Source organism: Coregonus lavaretus, assembly GCF_964263955.1.
Source record: "Coregonus lavaretus genome assembly, contig: HAP1_SCAFFOLD_123, whole genome shotgun sequence".
In the NCBI taxonomy this organism is placed as follows: domain Eukaryota; kingdom Metazoa; phylum Chordata; class Actinopteri; order Salmoniformes; family Salmonidae; genus Coregonus; species Coregonus lavaretus.
In genome coordinates, this window is record NW_028165834.1 from 415009 (window position 1) to 442508 (window position 27500).

General features: G+C 44.3%; 2 protein-coding genes across 2 annotated transcripts in view; both read right to left on the bottom strand.

The window, feature by feature from the left end:
• LOC311115404 (mitogen-activated protein kinase kinase kinase kinase 4-like) overlaps positions 1–13530 on the bottom strand; it is a 47705-nt gene extending 34175 nt beyond the window's left edge. Inside the window, exons 1-2 of the mRNA XM_084190580.1 lie at positions 13110–13530; positions 12682–12747 (exon numbers count right to left, since the gene is read on the bottom strand). Coding sequence (XP_084046706.1) covers positions 12682–12747; positions 13110–13166 — 123 coding nt within the window. The 5' untranslated portion in view covers positions 13167–13530. The remainder of the gene's footprint in view (positions 1–12681; positions 12748–13109) is intronic.
• Positions 13531–14244: 714 nt separating this feature from the next.
• LOC311115415 (LON peptidase N-terminal domain and RING finger protein 2-like) lies at positions 14245–22027 on the bottom strand. Its single transcript, XM_084190594.1, has 10 exons — positions 21019–22027; positions 19572–19690; positions 19338–19460; positions 18923–19220; positions 18631–18748; positions 18422–18536; positions 18163–18284; positions 17856–18014; positions 16997–17309; positions 14245–16738 (listed from the first exon to the last, which is right to left on the bottom strand). The coding sequence occupies exons 1-10, from the start codon at positions 21716–21718 to the stop codon at positions 16538–16540; spliced, it is 2268 nt and encodes a 755-aa protein (XP_084046720.1). The 5' UTR covers positions 21719–22027; the 3' UTR covers positions 14245–16537.
• Between the last annotated feature and the right edge of the window lie 5473 nt (positions 22028–27500).

A 27500-nucleotide genomic window follows, 5' to 3' on the forward strand; every position in this document is an offset into this window, starting at 1 on the left:
TTGTGGATAGAACCGACGAGGTGCTAAGTGAGAAACCTGACACCGAAGGGAAAGGAAAGTCTGTTGGACAAAGCTCAGACTGGGCTGCAGCCCTGAATGGGAACGCTGTCTCGATCGCGGGGGGCTTTTGTGTCCCTGTATGATAATGAGGTGGCTCAACGGGTCGCTCCTCATGCACACTTACACACACACAAAGCAGAGTTGTGTTCAGGCAGTGGTGTGGACAGCCCAGGGGCAGTGTGGGTCTTGTGACAGCCATTAGAGCGAGGGCCAGAGTAGGGGTGAGAGGAGACAAAAGAGCTTCACTGGACTGTGTGTAGGGAAGACACACACACACACACACACACACACACACACACACACACACACACACACAGTGTGAGCACGTGGACAGATAGGCCACAGTGTAGGGACAGACCGTGTCTGAAGGTGACTACTAGGTGTGTCTGGTCAGGTCTACACTTGACACTTACATGCGCCTTCTGCTATCAGAATACGAAGATGGCATTGAAAAGACAGGTCTAGACGCTTTGTGGTCTGATTGTGTTCAGATCTGGCTGAACACTTCAGGAAGTGGACAGGGATGCACTGTGTGAGGATTTCTCCTCAGTCTGGACGCATTCAGGCTACCGAAAGCGCATACAGTGGGTGACGTCATCAGCACTCCTCCCAGAAGTCTTTAGTTTTGGAACCTAGACACCTTTTCTTAATAACGTGTTTGCTGGCCTCATAAAAAGGTAGCCAGCTAGCTAATATTTAGAAAAAATATATTTTTGTTTGGCTAGAGTTATGCTAACCTGTTTGCAATCCATTTAGAGTTGCTTGCTAGCTACTGAGGTTATCTGGCTAGTTAGCTACAGTAGTTAGCTACTGCCATCAGTTGTTTTATCATATTTTGCCTATTCCACCGTTTGTAGAATGCATACTGGCATTTGAATATAGCGCAGGAAAAGGGAATCCGGACACATTGTGGACATGGTAGACACATTTAAATGTAGGTATAGATGCATGACGCGTTCGGAATACCATGATCAGAACTCTATGATCAGAATACTAAAGCTGCATGAACTGTCAAGTCTAGACACAGCCTCTGTGACACAGGGTGAGACCTTGGCCCTGCCACAGAGTGGGTGACACATTCAACACCAGACCAGCTGACCCCAGAGGGCCAGAAGCCAGACACCCACCAGGCAGTTAGGCCTGGGATAGGCTTCAGTAGCTGTCACCATCACTGGTCTGCGCACTCAAATGGAATTGAAGGCAAGGTTTCCAGCGTAGTACCAAATACCAATACTACCTTGCTAGAGCAGAGATTTAAGGGGTGATCTGTGATTGGTACATTCATTTTTGTACGGAGACGGTAATAGAAGCTAGACTATAGTCTGTGTAGACAGCATGGGGTTAACCCACAGAGACATGCCTACTGCCTATGGCCCACCACTCCCATTTCCAACATACTAACCTACAATTGTGCCTCCACTAACTGTGGAAGGCTAGGCTATAAATAGCGGTTAACCCACAGCTAGCACCATTTAACTGTGAGCAGGCCGGTTAGCTTCCTGCTGCATGGCGCACATTAACATTAACAGGCCTGTGTCCTGGAGCTCAACACTGCTGCTTGGAACACCTCACAGAGGCATGATGTTTCCAAAGCTACCCAAAATACAGATCTGTGTATAGGAGATTGGATGTTCAAGAGGATCTTTCACTTTTCTTCATACTGGTTCCATTTTGGTCCCTCGCCCATACCACTTTGGCGTTAAACAGATCTGACGGAAGAACTATTAGCGGACTGGGAGGATCTGGGAACACCAAAGGGCCTAGTGGATGTAACAAGGAGCCAAAATGGACCCCAGGCCAGCATCATCCCTGCCGCTTTGCTCCGATGCTCCCTCTAACTCCTCCTCCTGGGTTGGCCAGACAGTCTTCAGTGTGCTGGCTCCTCCCATATGGCACCAGCATTACACAGCTTGTCCTGGGAGGTAGTGCTGAGCTTCACCGAAATGTATATTCTTTTTCAGAATTATTTTAATTCCATTTAGTTCATTTTTTTCTAAGCTCAATGCACAGTTTCTCTAGAGATAAATCAGATCAAGCCTGAACTGTGCGATGTATAAATGTAAAATATAAACGCAACATGTAAAGTGTTGGTCCCAGGTTTCATGAGTTGAAATAAAAGATCTCACTCATAGCTGCAACCCCTGCGCAGTCATGTGAAATCCATAGATTAGGGCCTAATGAATATTTTTCAATTGGCTGATTTCCTTATATGAACAGTAACTCAGTAAAATCGTTGTGTTTACATTTTTGTTCAGTATAGTAGGGGGTTGTAGTTTCCAACAAGCCAATATGCTACATAGTTCAGGGCAGAAAACGCGGTAATTAACTACAATGACCATAATCCATTGTGCGCGTACTTGTCCGGTCTTTGTAGGTATGGAGAGAAGAATCTCTACCTGAAAATACATGATCTAAGAGATTGTTGGTATTAAGCAGTCATAAAAGTATGCCTTATTTACTTTGAAGAACTACTAAAATAGTGATTTAGTTAGAAAGCATAGACAGCAGCTCTATAGAGATGAGATGATGACTTGGAATGAAATAATAAAGTCATCAAATAAAACAAATGTAATATACACAACAACTGAAATATTTTATAAAAGTAAATTCATGTGAATAAATGATGGTTAATACGTGATAAGCAGTAATGGGCAGTCACTACCATCGTGGGACTTGTATTAGTTGTTTTATTCTGTGTTGTTAAAGCACTCAACCCACATAATGCAAAGAGCATTTAATGTTTTAAAAAATTAAAAATAAAGTGATTATTTTTTTCTATTCAAACCGAAATGGAATCGATCTCAAAAAGCACTAATTGCTCAGCACTGCTGGGAGGACACCCTCCTCTATACCCACAGACAGTACCACCACACCCTGCCTGGCCTACCCCCTCCACTACCCACAGACAGTACCACCACACCCTGCCTGCCTTACCCCTTCCACTACCCACAGACAGTACCACCACACCCTGCCTGTCCTACCCCCTCCACTACCCACAGACAGTACCACCACACCCTGCCTGCCTTACCCCTTCCACTACCCACAGACAGTACCACCACACCCTGCCTGTCCTACCCCCTCCACTACCCACAGACAGTACCACCACACCCTGCCTGTCCTACCCCCTCCACTACCCACAGACAGTACCACCACACCCTGCCTGCCTTACCCCTTCCACTACCCACAGACAGTACCACCACACCCTGCCTGCCTTACCCCTTCCACTACCCACAGACAGTACCACCACACCCTGCCTGCCTTACCCCTTCCACTACCCACAGACAGTACCACCACACCCTGCCTGTCCTACCCCCTCCACTACCCACAGACAGTACCACCACACCCTGCCTGCCTTACCCCTTCCACTACCCACAGACAGTACCACCACACCCTGCCTGTCCTACCCCCTCCACTACCCACAGACAGTACCACCACACCCTGCCTGTCCTACCCCCTCCACTACCCACAGACAGTACCACCACACCCTGCCTGCCTTACCCCTTCCACTACCCACAGACAGTACCACCACACCCTGCCTGCCTTACCCCTTCCACTACCCACAGACAGTACCACCACTCCCTGCCTGGCCTACCCCCTCCACTACCCACAGACAGTACCACCACTCCCTGCCTGGCCTACCCCCTCCACTACCCACAGACAGTACCACCACACCCTGCCTGTCCTACCCCCTCCACTACCCACAAGGCAGCCTGGGTAAAGAAGGCCAAGGGGTACAAAGAGGAGAGAAGGGAAGGAGGAAAAGACAGGGAGGGGCAGAGACTGGGGATGTCTAGACGATTAGGAGGCAGACAGGTGTGCTTGCATCAGTCTTGCATCATCCGTCACTGCCACCAGTTCTCCTTCTTTGTTTAACCCATCTACATCCTTTATGGCAGGGTTTCCCAGACTCGGTCCTGGCCCCCCCAGGTGCACGTTTTGGTTTTTTCCCCTATCACTACACAGCTGATTCAAATAACCAACTCATCATCAACCTTTGATTATTTGAATCAGCTGTGTAGTGCTAGGGGAAAAACCAAAATGTACACCCTGTAGGGGCCCCAGGACCGAGTTTGGGAAACCCTGCTTTATGGTGACGTCATGATGTCATGGGTTTAGGTCATGGGTTTAGGTCCTGGGAAACATCCTCACATAGTTTACCTTTCATTCGTGGAAAAGTAAATCGCTGTTACATTATCTTCATCCATAAGTCTCCATTATTAAAGACAGCTTAAAGTGAGGAAATTGAAATCCCAACTACAAGTTTCTGATGCCATCTTAGGACAGATGAAATGTTAAAGCAAAGCAAGTATAAAGGCCATAGCCCACATACAATATGGAAGCTATCCCAGTATGGATCCTATACAGTGCTACTGCCACAGAGGGTTTGATGCTACTCATGACCTATGACCTTTCAAATCAAATCAAATTGTATTGGTCACATGCGCCGAATACAACAGGTGCAGACATCACAGTGAAATGCTTACTTACAGCCCTTAACCAACAGTGCATTTATTTTTAACAAAAAAAGTTAAAATAAAAACAACAAAAAAAGTGTTGAGAAAAAAAAGAGCAGAAGTAAAATAAAATAACAGTAGGGAGGCACCGTTGCAGAGTCAATGTGCGGGGGCACCGGCTAGTTGAGGTAATATGTACATGTGGGTAGAGTTAAAGTGACTATGCATAAATAATTAACAGAGTAGCAGCAGCGTAAAAAGGATGGGGTGGGGGGGCAGTGCAAATAGTCCGGGTAGCCATGATTAGCTGTTCAGGAGTCTTATGGCTTGGGGGTAGAAGCTGTTGAGAAGTCTTTTGGACCTAGACTTGGCACTCCGGTACCGCTTGCCGTGCGGTAGCAGAGAGAACAGTCTATGACTAGGGTGGCTGGAGTCTTTGACAATTTTGAGGGCCTTCCTCTGACACCGCCTGGTATAGAGGTCCTGGATGGCAGGAAGCTTGGCCCCAGTGATGTACTGGGCCGTACGCACTACCCTCTGTAGTGCCTTGCGGTCGGAGGCCAAGCAGTTGCCATACCAGGCGGTGATGCAACCAGTCAGGATGCTCTCGATGGTGCAGCTGTAGAATTTTTTGAGGATCTGAGGACCCATGCCAAATCTTTCCTCTGTACCTGCGGGTGGGTGGGGGGGGGGGTTACATGTGGCCTCTGTCATGGCACCGTGTCAAACAGAGAGTGTTGGTTCCCACTGGAACCAGTGACCCCCAGTGTGCCTCTTACAATCACAGAACTGGGCCAAGCTATTTAGAGCTGCAGCAGACCTCTCACCCTGGGTCCACACCCCCCCAAATCCTCCCCCTGGTAAAGCAGACATGGGCCTGCAGAGCTGGAATTCCATGAGGGCGAGAGATTTGTAGGGGGAGGGTTTGAGGACATGAGCAAACAGGAGAAGTAAAGGGGTTTACACACAGGTAAACTGAGAGAAGGGGACTAGAGAGAAGGGAAAGAGGTGGAAGGAAAGCGATGGAGTGTGAAAGAGTGAGGTCACAGGAGGAGCCAGCACCACGGGACTATGGGTATATTCTCCCAGCATCCCTGTAGTGCAGGGTTCTTCAATTCCGGTCCTGGAGGGCCGAAACACTTCTGTTTTTTATTTCTACCTGGTAGTTAATTGCACTCACCTGGTGTCCCAGGTCTGAATTAGCCCCCGATTAGAAGGAGAGGATGAAAAACAGATGTGTTTCGGCCCTCCAGGACCGGAATTGAAGAACCCTGCTGTAGTGGCCTGACATGGACTGCAGAGTGGAAGCCGGTGGGTAGTGAGGGAGGAGAGGGGCATGATGTTTAAAAGAGGTTGGCACATCCCAGGGAGCAGAGCGCTGGGACACCAGCAGCACTGCAGGCCTGACTGACTGAGTAGCTTGCTAACTAGGTCTATATATGGCCATTCTGTACAGCCCAGCCCAGGGAATCCTCCCCCACATACCACGCACCAAGGCAGAACTTAATGAATCCTTCAGGTTTTGTTTTTCTCACTATAAAAAAAAAAAATCTCAGACGCACCGGAGGGCTCTCCTTCCCGTCTCTCAGTGCCAGCTGGTCTGGAGCCAAAGAAGAGATCAAACTGATCTGAGAATCCCATTATGGAGTCAGTGCAGGAAGCGGATTTTCAGGGGTATAGAAACACCATACAACTTCGACCTACCACTAGGAGGTCATGGCCTGTGTTGTAGTAGGCGAAATGATGGTAAGATGAAAACACTGCAAATCCAACAACTGTATTGAGACGTAGGACTACTAGATGCAGTCGGGATCAACCATACAAAGCTGTGCACTGAGACCAGCATGGACACTGATGACCCTCTCCTTAATGAGACAATGGCCAATTGTTCAGAAGAGGACTGAGTTCCCACAAATACTAGGTCAACGATGTTTAGGGAGATTGTAGTGCTGCAGCAAGCCAATACCTCCAAGCATGTCCTTAGCCTCCCTACTATTTTAATGCTTTTAGTGCGAATGGGACTAGTACCAGGGTTTATCATAAGAAATTAATTAAGAAATGTTGAGAGCCAGAAGGAGGGGCGCGCTGGCAGTAAGATTTGGTATACAACAATGTGATTGGCGGAAATAGCCTAAGCCATTGCATCTACAACTAAAGGATCAGCCATTTTGAAATGTTTAGTGGAACATTATAGCAGCCAGCAGCACAACATTGCCCATTTTGAGAAGGGTCCTCTTGTAAAAATGTTAGTGAGTACCGGTATCTACTAGCTATCATTCCAGTGCAAGGTGAGATTAGGGATGTTAATGGGTAACCGCTGCTGAAACTACATTTGACTGGTCTTGCTTATCGGTTAATTTGCATAATTTAGTGGAATTAAATTTGGCGAGTGTCTATTTTCGTTAGACGTCATGTATCTTATTTATCACATAGCATTCTCCTAGTTTGAGGAGCGGAATAGCCCATCCCCTGTCAGACAGCTCGAGAGCACCTCATAAAGCTGCTAATGGAGTGTAACGTGTGGTTTTATCAGCCCCAGTCACTGCGCAACAAATAATTATAAATGCAATCGTATGCACATTTTTTGGGCTGGCCACTAGTAATAAGAGCTACTATTTTATTTCTCAATTATTTTTTTTATTTTTTTGAAAGACTTCCTCATGCCATTAACCATAATTTCTTTACTGTTCTATTGGTTTTCATTTTTAAAATGTTGTTGTCCAGAAGCCAAAGGCAAAATTCGAGTCATATTAGCAACCCATCCTAGTGGTTGCTATTAGATTCCCCATCTTTCTAAGGGAGTTATCACACTAGTTTTGAGCTATAGTTTGAATCAGTATTTGTTACATTGTATTTTTTTTCCCATTTGGTCTGGTTGGTTTCACATTGCCAAATGTCAAACGAACTAAAATTCCACAACAAAACCACTTGTCCATGCAAGTCATTTGTTTATTGGACAAATATGCTCACGTTAAATCCATTTATGATCATCATGACGCATTACTTGTGTGTCCCAATCTTCATATTACTTTTGCTTGGTATTCCAACAACATGAAGGAGGAAACAGCAAAATTGCCTCTCCAACTGTCTATATTCAGTAGCCTATATCCCAGTATAGCCCCCAGTCTCCCTTAACCTGCATCAGATGCACTCAAATGAGCTGCTACTCACAGAATGTTTTAGAGATGTCAAGTTGTGATGTCAAACAACCAATAATAATAATAATAATAATGCACAACTCTGGTTCTTTTTCTGCGTTTGGTCCGGACCGCGTTCTCACCTCCAGCTAACCACACCACGGTACAAACTGAATCGGACCGAGACCACCCTTTTTGAACAAACCACGGTGCGTTGTTTAGTGCGCTCCATAGTGCGGATAGTGTTCACACGAGTCCAAACGAACTGAACTAAGGGGGTATTCAGAAAAACCGCACCAAACCAATTTGGTGTGAAAGCCCCCTTAGTTTCTAACAGATATTCATCTCTGTCACATATGGATCCGCTCGCATTAGGTTGCTGTTTAGAACTTTTCTCCCGCAAATTGCATTTTAGCAAAAGTTTGAAAATGAAGTTTTATTTAATAGTTGCTTCATTACAGGAATTGCATGTTCCATAATAGGCTATAGCCTTCTGACTGTAAAACGATAGGCTTGCTATTGTTGCATGTTTCCATTAAGCTCTTAATGAAAAATGTATGTTCCTTGTATGCATACATAGTAGGCTATTTTCTGTTGTCCACGTTCATTTTACTGTTTGGAAAAATGTTTACGTTTGTTGACCTGTTAATGAGGGTCAGTTAGTCTGCAGCAAAATATATCTAAATTTGCATCCCTAGTGAGCATACAAAATGATGTAACCCTTCCCTTGACTGTCACACCCACATGATGACAGTTAGATAAGACTTCAAAAGGTCATTCAGCTGGTAGGCCAAGCCAAGTTAAATCCCTATCTACCACTGAGCTTAACAGTAAGGTCTAAACCTGGCACTAGCCCCAGACAACAGTCACTGCCACCTTGCCTCTGCTGCTGTGATTGGCTGCTGGCATTTGCATCCAGAAGAGCCACATCATGCAGCACGGGGCATTGAGCGCCTGCAACCCGCTTCTGTCAAAAGCTCCAAATGAAAAGGTCACCCATTCAGTGAGATACTGTATGTCATCTGGGCTAGCTGAATCATCAAACAGGCTGTGGCGACTGCTTTTGAGACAAACAGTGTCAAGAAAACATGCCTACAAAGCAAACGGTTTGAAAAACGAAAAGAACAAACAAAAGAAAAAGGGGACAGATGTGAGGTAGCCCCCAAAAAGTAGTCTGCATTTCAGAAATGTAATTCAATGCAAGAAATTGGCCTGGGCCTTCTGAATAGAAGAAATAGACTGTGCTTGATTGTCTTATTTTGAGAGGTTTGAATGAGTGAAAAACTGCTTTGCAAAGCAGAAAAAGAAAAGCCTCACAGAAAGAGATAGAAAGGAACAGGGCTAGTTGATTATTCAGCATTTGAGACCCGACTGACAAACACATCCTTTCTGTGGGTCTGGTGGCGGGTCCCAAAGAGAGCCAGAGACACTGAGACAGAACCAGCTTTGTAATGAAGCTGCCTGGCCATGCAGCCTCTGTCTGGAGCCTAGGACAGCTGCTCCTCCTCTACCAGTCCCAGCTAGCGCCCCTCATTCAGACCACACGCTCACTCGTCTGTCTGGTAGGCTAACTAACCGTGTTACTGCACCACTGACCTAGCATTGGTGTCAGGCAGCTGATGGGAGGTAGGAAAAAAAACATACTATATATACACAAAAGTACGTGGACATCCCTTCAAATTTGTGGATTCGGCTATTTCAGCCCCACCTGTTGCTGACAGGTGTATAAAATCGAGAACACAGCCAATACACTTCGACTAACCGGCACATTGACTCGGTACCGGTACCCCCTGTATATAGCCTCGCTATTGTTATTTTACTGCTGCTCTTTAATTATTTGTTACTTTTATTCCTTATTATTTAGATATTTAATGTTTTTTTGGTCTTTTTTTGGTATTCATTCTTAAAATTGCATTGTTGTTTAAGGGCTTGTAAGTAAGCATTTCACTGTAAGGTCCACACCTGTTGTATTCGGCGCATGTGACATAAAATTTGATTTGATTTTGATTTGATGCAATCTCCATAGACAAACATTGGCAGTAGAATGGCCTTACTGAAGAGCTCAGTGACTTTCAACGTGGCACCGTCATAGGATGCCACCTTTCCAACAAGTCAGTTCGTCAAATTCCTACCCTGCTAGAGCTGCCTCGGTCAACTGTAAGTGCTGTTATTGTGAAGTGGAAACGTCTAGGAGCAACAACAGCTCAGCCGCAAAGTGGTAGGCCACACAAGCTCACAGAACGGGACCGCCGAGTGCTGAAGTGCGTAAAGATTGTCGGTCCTCGGTTGCAACACTCACTACCGCATTCCAAACTGCCCCTGGAAGCAACGTCAGCACAATAACTGTTAGTCGGGAGCTTCATGAAATAGGTTTCCATGGACGAGCAGCCGCACACAAGCCTAAGATCACCATGCGCATTGCCAAGTGTTGGCTGGAGTGGTGTAAAGCTCGCCTCCATTGGACTCTGGAGCAGTGGAAAGTCGTTCTCTGGAGTGATGAAGCACGCTTCACCATCTGGCAGTCCGACGGACGAATCTGGGTTTGGCGGATGCCAGGAGAACGCTACCTGCCCCAATGCAGTGCCAACTGTAAAGTTTGGTGGAGGAGGAAAACTGTTCTGGGGCTGTTTTTCATGGTTCGGGCTATGCCCCTTAGTTCCAGTGAAGGGAAATATTTATGATACAGCATACATTCTAGACAATGATGTGCTTCCAACTTTGTGGCAACAGTTTGGGGAAGGCCCTTCCCTGTTTCAGCATGACAATGTCTCCGTGCACAAAGCGAGGTCCATACAGAAATGGTTGGTCGAGATCGGCGTGGAAGAACTTGACTGGCCTGCAAAGAGCCCTGACATCAACCTCATCGAACACCTTTGTGATGAATTGGAACGCCGACTGCGAGCCAGACTTAAATCGCCCAACATCAGTGCCCGACCTCACTAATGCTCGTGGCTGAATGGAAGCAAGTCCCCACAGCAATGTTCAAACATCTAGTGGAAAGCCTTCCCAGAAGAGTGGAGGCTGTTATAGCAGCAAAGGGGGGACCAACTCCATATTAATGCCCATGATTTTGGAATGAGACGTTCGACGAGCAGGTGTCCACATACTTTTGGTAATGTAGTGTACATTGCTGGGCTACATATTAGCCTAGTTTATAACGTGTAGTGCACAGTACAGTCTCACTAGACGAAGGGGAATAATTGACTGAAACAAACTGCCTTTATTTAGCATTACAATTATGTAGGTTAGAGGTTGGCATACAGTAAACCTCTGACATCCAATGGCTTTGGGACTGTCTGTTGTGAACATGTACAAATAACCAGAGCATGCAGACCTAACTATCTGCAGAATAGCAAATGAGGTCTTTTGAATTTCAGGAGAAAACTACAACCCCCGGTTCTTGTTCTTTATCTTTCAAATCACCCTGTGTAGCTCAGTTGGTAGAGCATGGCGCTTGCAACGCCAGGGTTGTGGGTTCGTTTCCCACGGGGGGCCAGTATGAAAAAAATATGAAAATGTATGCACTCACTAACTGTAAGTCGCTCTGGATAAGAGCGTCTGCTAAATTACTAAAATGTAAATCAGCACAGACAAGTTGGCTTTGCTTGGAATCATTAGACCAAGGATGTCCTCCATTTTGCGGACTAAACAACAGGCACATACACAGCCAGCCTGGCCCGGGGCCCTTTTGCTGGATGTCCATTCTATTCCATGCAGTGTGGTAGAATGGCTCATGCTCTGCCTGACTATAAATAGCAAAAGATAGCATAAGGCCTATATGAGCCTTTGATGTAAACGTTTTAATGCACCAATTCCAATCAACTCTGTAGTCTATCATTTGGTGAAATTTAGAAAGAGCAGTAAAGAGAGAGAGAGATAAATGCCTCAAAGTGAATAATTCTCTCCACATAGGCCCATGAAGCCATCTGTTCATGGTAGGAAGATGCTTGCTACCAAGTTTTCCATTACCAATGGGGTCACATGACCAAAAGAAAACAGCCTTCTCCGTTCCACGGGGTTGGATCAGATGAATGGTTCTGCTTTTACGTTTTAACATCCAGACTACTATTGTTGATTCTACTCAGTCAGGAGTAGCTACCCTGCTCCTGAGAGCTAAGAGAATAGACAGAGCACTGATGCAGCCCCTGTGAACGACCCTGCTTAACAGACTTTCCAGTTGTTGTTTTCAAGCTGCTCTGCTAAAGTGTCGCTAGCCTGACTGTTTGAAAGAAGGGGTCAAATATAGGTCAGGCCTTCCAATGGACAGGAGGGTACAGAGAAAGAGGCAGGTCACCAATAGTGGGTCGGACTCATCCTCAAAGTCCAAGAGAAGGAACCCACCAAATTCTCCAAAAGGTCCATTTCAACTTTAAACAGTCATGATCATTTTCACAGAGAAACATGACACCAAGAAACAGATGGTTGAGAGAGTGAAAAAGCCTGCTGTGTAACACATGATATTTTACTTAACCAAATACTCTATGAAGCAAGGCCTAGTCTGGATCCGCAGTAGTAACCAATTCCCTTTGCCCTTCTCTCCACAGCAGGATGTGATGTAGGAGATGTGCTGCACTCTAAAAACACTCATAGCAACACTGGTCTGCAAACCCAGTTGCCATTTACTTCTAAACCAATCAATAATATTCATGGGAATTATAAGAGAAAATGGTTCCAATTTAGAAACAAATCAACTGAGCGTACAGGCCTGGGTAGAAGAAGAGAAACAGAGGAGCTTGGCCTATGGAGTGGTACATGGATTGATTGCAAGTTAACTTCCATATTTCACCAAATATGTTTTTACAAGCATTAATACCCAGAGGGACATCATCATCATCTTTACCAATCCAACCAGCGATTATTGGCGTGCAATGACAGAAACATCCTGATGAGATGTTGACGTGAATCTATTCCATCACACAGGCATGAAATCTGGATCATTTCGATGATCAATGCCAAAACTGCAACAATGTAGCTATCTTGTATCAAAGAGAAGGCCACAGATGAATAAAATAATATAGCTTGGAACCAACCTTGTATACTTGTCCATAGGTGCCATTTCCGACCACTTCCACCAATTCAAAAATCCCTGCTGGATCCTGAAACGAGTCAAAAAGAGAGATGTTTTACACATCCATAAATTTTTTATGAAAAATGCTTTTTAATAATTGTTGCAAAGATGGGACCTAGATTAACGCAGCTGTTGCGCCCTGATCTCTACAACATGCCAAATGCATTTCGAACAAAGGAAAGCCAGGCAGCACGACAGCTTTCTCTCGATCCGAATAATAATAAATAAATAAGTCTCCCAGCAATGCTAACCTCGAAAATGTATCCATATTTTATTGGGTAAAACTGTTTGCTTTGTTGTATATAACGTTATCTCACGGTATTGGAATAGATTACATCTGGGGGTAGCCTAATCTTGAAATAAAAGACACTGCCCTTGTCCACCGCTCACCCGCAATGAAGCCAGGTCTATTTCGACCAGACTTTTAGCCGGAGAGTCGTTCGCCATCTTTTAAATATAAACCGATCCTTCCTTCGCGTTAACTGTGGAATCTTTGATGTGGTATCATTTGCGGTGCCTCCTTGTAGAAAAATAGCCCTCGAGTATTCCTCTTTGTGGTCCGCTACTGTTGTCGAGGACACCAGGCTACTCCATGTTGAGGTGGCAGCTCGGCCCTTCTCTCGCTCAACTCCCAGTTCTGATCCTCCTCACTCCCTGGCTTGTGAGAACCGCACAAACACAGGAAGCCGGTCGGGAATCACAGAGGAGGGGCAGGGCCTTGATGCAATAACCGGGGAGTGGGTGATTATTCAGTAAAGAAATAGAGATACAAATCTATTTCTCTTCTTCTCTGCCTCATCTAGTCAACGGCCCCTCCAAAATAATACAAACAACTTTTTTCATATAAAACGAAGGATTTCTGTAAAGAATAGATGCGCGAGAAAAGGCGAGGCAGGCCTCTATCTCACGGAATCATGGACATGCGCACGTGAGCCATCGGTGTCAATATTCGTAATCATGGGTGTGGCAAAGGAACAATCGAACGAGCTTAAGCGGAGTGTGCACTGAAACGTCATTATTTGCAAATATGTGCCATAAGTAGAGCTACCGCATTAGGTTACCCTCAATGAGAGGCGTTCATACATTGTCGTTTGAACTCCATGTGCTGTCTCTGTTTAGTTATTAGGAAAAGGTACAGCGGACGGTGTACTCTATTAGGTGAGTCTCGCCCCCTCATCCTAAAGCACTATCCCGGGGTGGTTTTTCAGGGACCTACTGCCTTTGCTCACTTCCCTTTTTTGTCATTACTGATATGTATGCAGCTGATCCTGTCTCAGTCAGTGGGCATCTGGCCAAAGGCCGCCTGATATTAGCCTCATATTCAGACACCTTTCTATGGTTGCCACGTGTTTCATAACATCAGTGCGGTAACGCACACATATAACATGTTCTTTCCGACTATAGATCATGTGATCTGTGTGTATTCTATACAAAATGGCCAGCAACGAGGTTCCTTGTGAAGAAGCTGGCCTTACCCCGTGCACATCAAGAGGTTAAAAAAGAATAACTGGACAGATAGAAATGGTCAGAATTCAATAAATATTTATTCATTTATAAAACAGATGGTTTAAAGAGACCATGCTAAAAGGTTATTAAAACAACCAAAACCTTTCCTGAGGAGCATATAGCATGTCTATCGCCTCAAAGCATTCCCCGTTCAAACAGACCCCCTTTCAAGACACAAACCAATTAAGATCAGGTGTGGCCAATTACTAGGCGTGGCCAACACACCTGAACACACTCAAATTGAAAAGACAATTGACTGTTGAGGATGAAGTTGATGGTAAATGTATACCTATATGGAATGGTTTGAATAATGAAAGTTTTGGGCCCAATTAACACACAAGTAACAAAATCATACATTTAAAAGGTATAAGTTAAGATAAATTGAATAAAATGCCATCTTCACATTCCTGTTACCAAAAATGTGCACCGTTTCAGTCATTATTATGAGCCGTCCTCCCCTCAGCAGGTCTGGGAGAATGATGGCGTGTGTGTTTATCAATTGGGTTTGGTTATGAATCAATTGGGGAGATTCCAGATCATTCCAACATGGTGGTGACGGAGCACGGAGGTGACTCATTGTCTACGGTTCTGACTTCATAGTAACCCAAATGACTCACCTGGCTGCTTCTCCTAGATCTGACTGTGTGTGAAATACGCTAAGTCACAGAAGCTTTTAATGTGGTGCCCACACAGAGTACACCAGTCCTTACAATTTGGGATATGGCATATTTTGTGCCTTTGCCCAGGCCTCTTGACAACCTCTGTTTGTGGGGGAAAGAGACCCACTGTGTGATTTTTGGAATAGACTCATGTAGATAACTATGAAGGTGAGTGTCTATGCATGCCTCACAACAGCACAGTGGAAAGAAACACCACTTGGCCTCATTGTTATTGTACAGCATGTCAAACGCATTCCACAGAGGGCAGAGTATCTGTGGGTTTTCGCTCCACCATTGTACTTAATTAAGGTCACTAATTAGTAAGGAGCTTCCCTCACCTGGTTGTCTAGGTCTTAATTGAAAGGAAAAAACAAAAAACCTGCAGACACTCGGCCCTCCATGGAATGAGTTTGACACCCCTGCTGTACAGCATCCAACGATGATATTTCCCTTAAGGAACTTCAACCTGGGACAAAGATACGGTTTTTAAAACCAACTTCAGCTCCTGTGACCAGTCTGGCTAGACCAGGAGTACACAGCAGTTGCTGGGAAAACACCATGGCGAGGCTGCAAACATTAGTTCTGATGTGCATCTGGGGAATTAATCGAGCTGAAAATCATTGGTTAATTTATCAAGATGGTTGACTAGCTATGAAGCCGAAGTATACACTCTGTGGACTTATAAAGACATGAGTTAGGCTTACTATATTTAATCAAGCTTTGATTAATTGAACTCAACTAAAAATAGGCTGTTGAATCACAGGGGTGTTGTCCTACTGTCCATTGTTTTTGTGATGGAAAGGAAAGGGGTGGATCTGTCCTCCACAAAAAACACCTGTTCAAATAAATGTAAGGCTGTCTGCGTTGATCCTCTTTGTTCACACTTTTACTGCCACCCTGTGGATGTTCTGTGCTACTGCAATGTCTTGTGCTGCTATTTTTCACTTGCTTGCATTAAGCGCTCCCTCCTGACATGATTACCAATATACAGTAGAACATATTTTTCCAGTAAGGGATGGGGTGCATTATTCTATTCATTATGTCCCATAGAAAAATGCTACATTTCTGTACATGAAAATTGGCTTTACATGACAAATAGTAGAAAAAAACATTGCAAAAATAAGTTAAGGCCTCATTTGTACACAGGCCAATAATAAGACAAGAGGACAATAATAACCTAATGTACCACACACAAACATGACAAAACTGGACTTAATGGAATTGACCCAAATATATGTGCGCAAACCTGACACATTTATGTGTTATGGTTGGGTAGGACTAGTCCATCGATCCTTTTTTAAAGACTCAAGTAGAACCCATTCCTGAGATTATGAACAACACTGGTAAATCATTCCCAATGTTGAAACTCTTTATCTGAGGCTAGCGCTTCTGAGGAAAATTTAGTATCGTTTCCCTTCTTCTCCAGGGCCCAGTTTTCCAAAAGTTATCTATCTAGATTTAGTCTATCGGATAGGATTAAATGCATAGAAATATAATGAATAGAACAGACAAATCATTGACTACAACGGGGACTCCCGTTCTATTAATTATATTTGTATGCATTTAATCCTAACCGATAGGTGAAATCCAGATAGATAACTTTTGACAAACTGGGCCCAGATGATTCTAAACTGATCACCTCTAGGGAGGCCACTACAGTGATGATGATGCTGCTGCTGATGAAGATGGTCGCCGTGGTGGCGGGTGTTTGCGTGTGACGAGGCTGAGCACGCGGCGGGTGGTGCTGAGGCGCTCTCGGAGGGTGGTCATGGCCAGGATGCTTAGCTGGGCTCTCTTCTCCAGGGGCAGTACGGCCAGAAGCCACCAACACCATGCAGGACCACTGGCACTCCCCTGAGAACACAGAGGCAGAGCATGGTAGGGTTAGAGAAGAGAACAGGACACAGAGAATTATTCCATATTACAGCTAAAAAAGTGTCCATTGCCAATATTCCACAGTTTATTAGTTTAATCAGATCTTAGATTAACAGATATGGGGATTTAGATTTATCTGGGTGGTTCTAAAGGGTCTTAGTTTCCTGAGCAGGCAACGAAACCAGGATAAACTCTGAAGCCTAGTTCTACTGTACGTATCTGCTGACTGTTTCTTACCTGCATGTCAGGGTCTTTTTCGGGCAGCTGTCCAAAGTGGCTGACGATCTGGTTCTTCATGTTGTCTTTGAGGGAGGTAAACCAGGCGCTGGCCTGCTCGTACACAGAGTCATGGAGCTTCTGCAGCTCGGCCAGCTCCTCTCCATCCACCTTCTGGTCCTCCAGGTGCTCTATCTTGGCTGTGTTGTAGCCGTCACGGTGGCCGTGGCTCAGCACTCTGAAGCGGGACACTCCGACCGTGTCGACCACCGAGCACCCGTCTGGTTGGAACTTCATGTCTTTCACCTCCAACATGCAGCCGTAGTCTGCAAAGCTGTGGCCAGGGAAACGCAGGGAATACAGATGTAGGATCTTATTTTGAGCCAGTTTGCTACAGCAGAAAAATAATTCTGCAGCAACAGGAAATGTGAATTATTATGTGGATTATAATTAATGGACATTGTTGTAGGGGTTGATCAATTTTTTCGTCAAAATTACAAACTTTAGAAGCCTCTTTAAAACTCAAATACACTATAAGTTTGCATTTCCTGCCGTGCAGGGAAATTCTCCGCAACAAAAGAAAGATCAAATTAAGTTCCTACATCTGTATTAGCTATTTGCTCACGTGAATCTGCTGGAGTGAAAGTGTGAGCGATAGGCTAGTGTAGTGGAGGTAGCTCACAGAGCTACGCCTGTGTGGATGAGTAACTAAGCCGGAAACCTGTTAGCACCCAGATAAAATGTCTAGGGTAGGCTTTAGTTCAGTGGCCTAACATGGTCTTGAATTGAGTCGCAAACACAGGTTTGCTACCCTTTTGGTTAAACTAGTGTCAAAGTGTTTTGATGGCTGTGTGGGCACAGGTGTAAAACCTCCACTCACCCTTTGATGTCGTCAGCGATGCACATTCCAAACTGCTTGGTTCCCGTCTCCATGCAGCGTCGGATCATCAGCCTATAACACGGCTCGAAGACTTGCAGGGGGCAGGGGATTGTGGGGAATGCCATGGTGCAGATGAAGATGGGCACTTCCTGGGTCAAGCTGCAGAGAGAATAAAATGTGGGTTAAACCACTAAATATGATATTCTGCCCACCTAATATTGTATCATAATGATGGATTCAAAAAAATGGTCAGCCATTTTGTTTTGAGAAGGGGTTAGGGGCTGAAACATAATGAGGCCTGACTTACTTTGACAGCTCTGCCATCTCTTCCTGGTGCACCTTGCTCCTCTCAATCAGCTCCTCAGACAGGTAGCGCTGCAGTATCTCCTCCATCAGCAGGGTCTTATGGTACCCTCTAGTGGCCATGTACTGCAATTACAACAACAGGTTCAATTAGATAACAAGGGGAATCTGGGTCATAACTCATTTTTACCTCATGTTGTCTTTCAGTAATTGGTGTTCATTTCCAATAGTAGTGAAGGCAGGTCTGTGTGGTGACTATTTACCTCTGTAATGTTCTCTTTACACAGGGGGCATTTGGGGTTGTGGTCCAGACAGCGCTCAAGACAATTCATGCAGAAGGTGTGTCCACAGGGGGTGGTGACTGGCTCGTAGAACAGCCTGGAGAAAACACAAGGGGGGTTTTAATAACTACATAGGGACAACTGGACCTACAGACAGGGTGTGTGTGTATGTGTGTGTGTGTTTGACTTACCTCATACAAACAGAGCACTCCATGTCAGCGCTATCCAGGAGCTGAGGGGGCACCTCTCTCCTCCCACTGCAACAAGCTGCAGGCATCTGGGATGAGCTTGCCTCATCTGAACACAAGACTCAAAGAAAGAAATGTACATTTTATTGTTGCTGAGGTTTCTATACATTTATAATGATTGCATTCAAGCAACAATAAGATACTTTGCAAGGTTTTTGTTCACTAGTATTACTTTAAAAATCTACTTTTTGGCAACAATAAATAATTGCCAATTGGAATGGGAGGGGTTGGGTACCTTTTCTGGGCAGCTTGTTGGGCGGTGCAGAGCCTTGGGGCTCGCCTGAGAACTTCCTCTTCAGGCCAGGGGAGAAAGGCAAGGCAGCCAGGACAGACGCCAGGGTCTTGGAGTCCTCACATGAGGACTTGGTCTCTGCCGTAGCGGTTTGGTTCCATCTACGAGGGGTGGAATGGAGGGAGCTGAGGAGAAGGGAGGCTGGTTTGAGGTGGGAAGCGAGACCTGTTTGGTGGGGGCGGAGTGATGACGTGGGGAGACCGTCCGTCTTGAACACGGAAAAAAACATCTCACTCAGCATCTACAGGGGGAAAGAGATAAGACAGTGACTGGCAGTCATCGCAGTCAATCAGGCACACAAGTGGTTGAGTATCTGGTTCGGTGAACTAACTAATTAAACACAGTGGTTGTAGCTTAACTTTTGCGTTTCCAGCTTGACTGAGGTCCAGTTTGGCTTCAGAGCCAGACAGTAGAAGTATTCTTGCAGGGCCTCTTCATTATAACCTGCTTTGTTCAGAGCCAGGGCCTTCACGTAGTGAGCCTGAGAGCACAAACACACAAAACCCAAGTACCACAGTATCGTTCAGGTTATTTACACAAAAACATTTGGGTAAATGTGTTAATATCAGGAAACAGTTGCGTGTTTTCTTACCTTGGGAGAGAGGGGCGTCAGTCGGCACATGGTGTCTCCATCCTGTATGGCCTGTCTGAAGTTGTTCATCTCCATGTGTAGCTCTGCGCGTCGGCCCAGCAGCCTACACATAGAGGGGGCTGTGAGGAGAGATGATGCAAACATTAGTTAAGAGTCAGATTCAGCTTAAGTTATTCACATATCTCCAACACCCTCCATTGCTCGTGTCCATTGTGTTAATGCCTTAAACCCAGTATAAAACCATGCTGTATGGGTTTGAAGACAGTTAATTATTAGTATGTAATTTAGAAGTCATTACTTAACAGCTATAACTGTATTAATAACCCTTTTACAACCCCCCTGAAAGGGTAATGTGTTACCTAAATATTCAACCCACATGCAGTTACACAAATGATGACAAGCTGTATGTAGGGCAGAATGTTATTTCATAAGATCCAGGTCATATGTAACTAGTTCTGGGCTCGGTCAGGCCATGAGTTGAAGCAATTCCACCATTCCTGCCCTCTTTCAGTCCACAGAACTTTGAATACCTCTATCCTATTACCTTTCGCCCTGAGGACTACATTACTGATGGGTCAAGATTAGAGAAGGAGTGTCATTTCCAGACGCCCTGTCATTAAATGTTTTGTGTGAGTCAAGACAAAAATGTCTGCCTGTGTCTAACACCACAAAGTATTTGTCAATGCAATGCCTGACCTATTTGGAAAGCCTACCCTAGCTACCTATCCATGAAATAAAGGTAGAAGCTAGCTTTCTGCCTACTCTGATCCCTAGACTAGAGTTCCCTCGAAGTCCACAGGCATACACAACTCATGCCTTACACAACTCATGCCTTAGCTGAACTTGTCATCATGGTGTGATGATGCCAATGTATCCCAACCTATATCTGGTATAGTTTGTGTTATGAACGTGGCACGGGTGGTAAAGCACTTATCCCATAACCACTGGTTCCCTCACCCAATCGCTACATTGGTGGCAGTGATGGGATAATCCCTGCAGACTGGGGCTGTTCCCCTTCAATCGGTGATGTTGATAACATGGCTTTGACCTTATGGGTTGACATAACCTATTACAAGCATATGCACTTCACAGAAGTGGGTTACAGGCTTTTATTTCAATTTGCACAAAAAGATCATGAGAAAAGAGTGATGATGTAATGTTAAAGGGGAACTCTTCAGTTGCTACATTCATTTTGACTTAAAATGTATGTTATGTACCCATTGATTCTTAAAGAATATATCTTAAATGTCTCATGAGCTTAGTTCAACTGTTGTACTCTTATCAGAACCCAAAATGTAAGCTTGTTTTACTGCAATGTTAGTTCTGTCTATGAATTTGAGTGGTTACATTACTCCAGCCCCATCCCTAAACTTTTTACGAAAACAGTGTCGCTGAATACGCTTTGTCTCCACTGCGGATTGTCCCTTTAAATACGTTGTTATTTTACCTTTTTCAATAGCTTTGTTGTATTTTTCAAGAGCGTTGATAAAGCCCCGTTCGTTCCGCATTCTATCCCCTTCAAGCCAGCATCGTCTTGCTTCACTCTCTGCGCAAAACCATTTACCCAACAGGCACCTGAGTACTACATTCACTCTAAAACCGATTGGTTTTAATTCTCTATTTGTTTTGTTCAGTTTGTAACGACAGATTTCACATTCTTTGATCCCGTCATCCTCAATGCATGGTTTGCAGAATGTATGGCCGCATTCCAAAGTTGTTGGCTCGATTAACAAGCACTTGCAAAGCCGACATGAGAACAGTTCCAACGAATGCTCATCCTCGGAAACCCCATTGTAGTCTGTGCATTCTTTTAGGCATTCTTTTACCCGCAAAGTGTGCGCAATACAGTCAACGAGAGACCCTAGTTCGTTTGGTCGTAACCTGTCCAAGTTGGCGGCGTTGCAGTATGAATCCAGAGCCTCCGCCATCCGCCCAGCCCTGCTGAGCGCGTCCGCTTTCAGGAGGCAGAGGCTCCGGTCCGGGTGTCGGATATCCGCCAGCTGGGAGCTGTAGATCTCAGCAAGGAGGTTGAAGTCCCCAGCACCGAAGGCTTCCCGTGTAACTGCAAGCATTTCTGGACTCAAGCCCGTAGCAGCAGTATTGTCGTGTATAAAATAATCCAAGTGGTTTTCCAAAAGAACATCCATATCAGTGAAGTCTATAACGTCTATGTAAAAAAAAAAATAATGTTATTCAAATAAAATAAATGAATTGATCAATAGAGACAGACCGAGAATTCACTTTGTCCAATAACTGGTTGTTTTTATGTAACCTGCTACACTGAAAGTTTGTATAACCTCCTGAATTAGGCAACGCGCGATTGGCTAGCCATTCTCAATGCATATTCGACTTAAAATTAATCAACAACGCCTAATAAATAAAATAAGACCCATTAGTTCCAAACGTATCGGCAAAGGTAGACGGTCACCTCTTTCTGTCAACCTAATTTTACTGCGACCTAGGTGACTGCGCTGAATTTGGTAATGGCATGTGACTTAAAGGGAGCACGCCCATTGGTGTGTTATGTTTTTTTTTGGTGGTGTTATATGGTTCGTTTTATAATGGACCAGAGGTTGTGTAAGTGAACATTTCTGATGAATGGAAAAGGTCAGTTTCTTGGAGATGATGAAATGGATACTTATAACTAAGATAAAGTTATTTATTTCTAGAGCCGAGGAGTATAATGCAAAGGTTCTATATTTGTCCACAGTAGCTTACAAAGCCTCATAAAAATAAAAATAAATGATGTAAGCATATTGTTTTTACATAAGTATGTGAAACAAGAAAGTGGGTCACTGAATGATTATAAACTAAACATAATGGTTATTTATTATCAGATGTCATTATTGGTAGGCTAATGACTGTTTGTTACTGTGTGTGCCAAAGCTTAACTCAAAGGGTAATCTATGTTAGAACCCCAGTGTCTAGATACTGGAGGCTGTTATGTTTTATTTTTAAAACTTTTACTCATACTGGTTATTCAAAAAAAAAAAATAGATCAATTTAAGATAAGGATTACTTTACATGGTCCATTTACTACATGAGCAACAGATTTTTTCGTTGCATATCCCATTCTCCCCGGTAGACATGCATACTTTTTTGCACTAACTGATAACTGATATATAACCCACAAACACTGATATCCCAACACACACACGCCTCACACCCATTCACACTCACCACACATGCTGCTGCTACTGTCTATTATCTATCCTGTTGCCTAGTCACTTTACCCCTACCTATATGTACATAGCTACCTAAATTACCTCATACCGCTGCACATCGACTCGGTACTGGTACTGGTACTTCCTGTATATAGCCGTGTTATTTTTACTAGGTACTGGTACTTCCTGTATATAGCCGTGTTATTTTTACTAGGTACTGGTACTTCCTGTATATAGCCGTGTTATTTTTACTCGTTGTTGTTATTCACTGTGTCTTTATTCCTCCTGTCACTATTTCTATATATCGTTTAAAATCTTTATCTTAACTCTGCATTGTTGGAAAAGGGCCCATAAGTAAGCATTTCACTCTTAGTCTACACTTATTTACGAAGCATGTGGCAAATACAATTTTATTTGACATACAGTACGTACATACATACAGGTAACTGCCAAAATAAAGGAAACACAAATAAGGGATACAAAGTATATTGAAAGCAGGTGCTTCCACATAGCTGTGGTTTCTGTATATACACAGAGAGTAGTTGGGGTCCGAGCCAGGGACAGCCACAGTGCAGCACCCCTGGAGCAGTTTGGGGGGGTAAAGTGCCTTGATCAATAGCACAACGGCGGTAGGCATTTAAATCTATTTCGCAAGAGAGACCTGTTCAAGATGCCATTAGTCTGAAACGTTACAAAAAGAGCCATGTTATATAAAGTCGCTTCGGTTCAGAGGGCCCACCCTTTCATACTTTGCCTAAACTTTCCCAGTGGCAGCACTTGGGTGCACCTCAATTGTCTAAACAACTTGATGTTCCCCGAGCTCTTTGAAGCTTGCACTCCCTCCAGATTTCATATGGCCCCTTAGATATGGGAAATATATATTGTTCAATACAATGCCTGTAATGTTCAATATGTATTCAGTTCCGTTATGAGATTTGCTTAAATGTGCTGACTGGGTCACCGTCAGTCTACAATGCATAAAATACACATAACGTTGTCATAGAATAGTATTTAATGTCATCTGTCTGCCAAACAGTGGCACATGCTCAGGGCACACCAAAAAAAACGTGCCAATCTCACCATTCATCAAAGCAGAGGCAGAGAGTGGGGAGTGGGGGGTTTACAAGAAAGCACTGAATGGAACAATGTGTTTATTGAACTATTAATAGCAGTTAGTAGAAGTGAACACTCAGCATTTAATTTTCCAATTCAGTTGAGCAACGTGCTGGGGCAGCTTGTTTTACCATGGCAACACTGTTTGTCTTCAGTATGACAGCCTTGTGAAGAAATGCAACTTAAAGCTTGGTTAGGTTTTGAAATCTGATATCTGAACAATGAGCAACAAGGTGTCTGTTCTTTGTTATGTCTACTCCCCTCTCATTGCACTATTTAATTGGGCCATATCATATCACTGATCCATTGTTTTATGTTAGAAAGCGGGACAATTGCGTCTTGATGGACGAGCGCCATGTAGACAAGCGATCCCTGATCTGAAAGAGAACAAAGCCAAGTTATGTTTTACATGACATTTATTACCATTTATTGGTGACTTATCTGTCATGTGACTGACCCAAACATGCGATAAAAGGTCAACAGGAGGAGGTCAACTGGAAGCTGTCATTTCTCGCCATGAACAGTTAGGATGACCAACATTCATCATCATTAGCGTGCATTGTAGGCTGAGCGCATTCAAGATCACAGCGTCAAACTCGAGGAAACTAATCAGCCCCTACAAAGGCTGCTGTCAGAGATCTACCCCAGTGGTTCCCAACCAGGGGCACTAGGACCCCTGGGGGTAATTGGCCTATCCACAGGGGGTATTTGAGAAGGCTCATGAGACCATAGGCCTACTGGTAAAACTCACATGAGGTACTTCAGGGGTACTCCGGACAGAAAAATTCATTTGGTGGTACAGTAACCAAAAAAGGTTTAGAAACACTACCCTATTTAATTTGGTTAGTGCTATCCGAGATCCTTGGGACGTCCATACCCTAAACCCTACCCTAACCGTAATCGTAACCCTTACCTATCCTTAACCATTTTACATTTCAAGTTTAATGGTGTTGGGACGTCCCAAGGATTCTGGATTGCAAGGACCTATTTATTCGGGGGCAAAATAATTATAATTTCGTCCCTGGGTGGGCTCGAACCACCAACCTTTAGATTAACAGTCTAACGCGCTAGCCGATTGCGCCACAGAGACGATTCCACCAAGGTTAAGTGACCGTTATTAAGAATGTCCTTGTCCTCGTGCCAGACCAACTCTGTCAGACTTGGGGTGCTTTTCAACGCTAAGTGACTTCCTTTGCTACACATGCACTGCTCTGAGAAGACCTGCACCAGTAACAATCTTTTCAGAGCCTCTGCTTTTCACTTTTCAGTGCCTTGCTCCAGCACGGCAGCACCCATAGTTGGCTGTGCTAATGAGAGATCAGTGTCAACATCCTGAGACTACCTGAAATACAAATCATCCCTTACCGGTGCTCTCTAAACTCTAACAAAGATCTGACAAAGTCACCCGACCTCAGACGATGCAGATTTTTAGGACGAATTTATTGTAAGTGGTTTCACCGTCTCTGTGGCGCAATCGGCTAGCGCGTTAGACTGTTAATCTAAAGGTTGGTGGTTCGAGCCCACCCAGGGACGAAATCTTTTAGTTGTCTCCTACAAATATTTTTTACAAAATCAGTGACAACATGCTGGAGATTCAGCTAAGCTTTTGCAAACCTCTTTCCCTAAACACATATACCGGTAATTTACTGCCATGACAGAATGAGTGCTGTTCCGTCTACCATAATCTCAGCACCCAGAACAGAGAGCGCCGGGAGACTGGCGTCTGCCATGGCTCCTGTGAAGGGTGCTCTCAATTATACTTTCATTTTAGTAAAATACATGTTACACAAATTCCAGGTTCACTTCCTCTCTGCCGTTGTCCCTACAAAAAGCTTTGCGCCCAACGTGGGGCTCGAACCCACGACCCTGAGATTAAGAGTCTCATGCTCTACCGACTGAGCTAGCCGGGCACTGAGTACCATCGCTTTCCTCAGAGCTTAAAACTATTGGCCATGCCAGTAACTCCTACTTCAATAATAAAAGAAGAGTATGGGTGGGGCCTGGTCACAAAGAAGAGTTGGGACAAAAGACAGCACAACATAAATAGCAATAGCCAAATGGGATCCCAGCACAAGAGGTTGGTGGCACTTTAACTGGGGAGGACGGGCTCGTGGTAATGGCTGGAGGGGAATTAGTGGAATGGTATCAAATATATCAAACACTGGGTTTGATGCCATTCCATTGGCTCCGTTCCAGCCATTATTATGAGCCGTCCTGCCCTCAGTGGCCTCCACTGTGTTTAGGAATAATTCAGCATGCGAGTTTCAACTACTCTACTACTGTCAAACACAGAGGCATACATAGTGATGATTCTCCATAAACATTATTCAAAATAAAATATTGTAAAATTTATAAAAACATGTCTCAACAGTAAAATCACAAGAAAAGCATTCTGCCCCGTGTGAGGCTCGAACTCACGACCTTCAGATTATGAGACTGACGCGCTGCCTACTGCGCCAACGAGGCCTGAAGATCACATGTAAATACCATGGTTTGTAAAGACAAACGCTCTTTCAATAAACTTTGTTACACCATAAACACTGTATTGCTCTTCTAAAATAGATGTTCCACTCCCATTCAAGTAAAACTTGCAGTAGCCCACAGTGGCAGCAGAGAAGCGCGTCAACGATAGACCATAGAGAATGACAGAGGACTCATCATTGTATCTGTCCCATTATGGTGTCTGTGATTGCAGGGCAGCGCCTTCTATTTCTGTGTTGCAAACGGTTTATACGGACCAACATCACATCATCACGTCATCCAAAAACATGGCAGACATTGGATGAATATAACATGTAAATATCTTCAGCTGTGAGTAATGAAAAATTAAAAATATCGGCCTCATGGACAATTATTTGAATAATTCATTGTATGTTTTGTGCAAAAAGGTGATGACTAAAAACTGTCGATCCATTACTCAGATTTTTTAATCTGACTTCTCTATGTGGCCTTCTATGGAATTTGTCTTTCTGGGCCGGGCGGTCACTTAAACTGCAGTACCGAAGCAAATCTGTAGGAACAATGGAAACCATGCCTCTAGATCGGAACCCTGGCCCCTTGGACAGCGCCATTGAGTCCATCTCCATTTTGAAGTAGTCCATTTTCTTCTTCTACTACTTCTATGAGTTGGTAAACAAACTAAAAGGGTACATACTGTCACCTGGAGTGTGCTGTTTGAATAGGTATAAAGCCAAGGTTGGCGATTTACCTCCACCTGCAGTTATGGAATGTTTGCTCACGAGTATAAATTCATTGGACGATCCCTCCGAATGACTCACATTGAATTATGTGTTCCTTCCTTAACCCATAGGAAGTACCACACAGTTTACTACTTTAAAATGGTTAAAGTCTCAATGGCACCACCCATGCTAAAACTGGCTTTTGGGCACTAGAGTCCTCTATCATTCTCTATGGGTTAGACCAGGCGTGCCCAGACTTTAGTCTACTTTTTACACCCTCTTCTACGCAAAGTCTGGAAAGCATCAGTCAAAGTCTGCGATAATGTTGTTCACCTGTTCAACATATCGACCACAGTTGAATGGCAGATCAGACACACACATTTGGAATTTGTTGTGGTGAAAAAAGTATCTTCCTCCCACTCACTGTGAAAGTGGTAGATTTTCGGTTTCTTGCTGCTTGGTCCAGCACTCAT